The sequence below is a fragment of the Bombina bombina genome, unplaced genomic scaffold (assembly GCF_027579735.1).
Source record: "Bombina bombina isolate aBomBom1 unplaced genomic scaffold, aBomBom1.pri scaffold_1583, whole genome shotgun sequence".
Classification (NCBI taxonomy): domain Eukaryota; kingdom Metazoa; phylum Chordata; class Amphibia; order Anura; family Bombinatoridae; genus Bombina; species Bombina bombina.
Window position 1 is genome coordinate 42501 of NW_026511521.1, and position 623 is coordinate 43123.

Below are 623 nucleotides of genomic sequence, written 5' to 3' on the forward strand. Positions count from 1 at the left end.
AGGATTAAGAGGCAATATACAGAGCAGTACAAATAAAGCTCTATGAGAGTGTACATATATTTTTCTTTATATCATGAATCAATTTAGAATAGAAATTTTAGTCAGGAATGAGTTATCTAGACGTAACAATACGTATTATCTTAATAGTTTAAATATGTATGTGTGTGTGTGGGGGGGGGTGGGGATATATTTGAATCACACTTAAAATACTTACTGAAGTCTCCAGTAAGGAAAAGAGCTTTCGCACCAGGAGCCCATTCCTTACAGTATATTCCTCCATCTTCATTCATGTGGATGCCAAATGATTGGTAACTTTGCGAAAACTTTTCCAAGCCTCCTTCATTTCCTTCAATGCTCTTCAAACGTTGACAAAATAAAGCATACCTTCAAAACAAAATGGCATAATTAAAATTTAAGAACATGTATTAAAACCTAAGGCCTAGATTTGGAGTTTGGCGGTAGATGGGCTGTTAACGCTCCGTGGGCTTTTTTCTGGCCGCACCATAAAATTAACTCTGGTATCGAGAGTTCAAACAAATGCTGCGTTAGGCTCCAAAAAAGGAGCGTAGAGCATTTTTATCGCAAATGCAACTCTCGATACCAGAGTTGCTTACGGACGCGGC

The 623-nt window shown here is 37.9% G+C and overlaps 1 protein-coding gene across 1 annotated transcript in view; it reads right to left on the bottom strand.

Moving 5' to 3' along the window:
- Positions 1–384, bottom strand: part of LOC128643778 (1,4-alpha-glucan-branching enzyme) — a gene marked incomplete at both ends in the record, with an annotated part of 34234 nt that extends 33850 nt beyond the window's left edge. Inside the window, 1 exon segment of the mRNA XM_053696593.1 lies at positions 215–384. Within this exon segment, the coding sequence (XP_053552568.1) occupies positions 215–384 (170 nt within the window).
- Between the last annotated feature and the right edge of the window lie 239 nt (positions 385–623).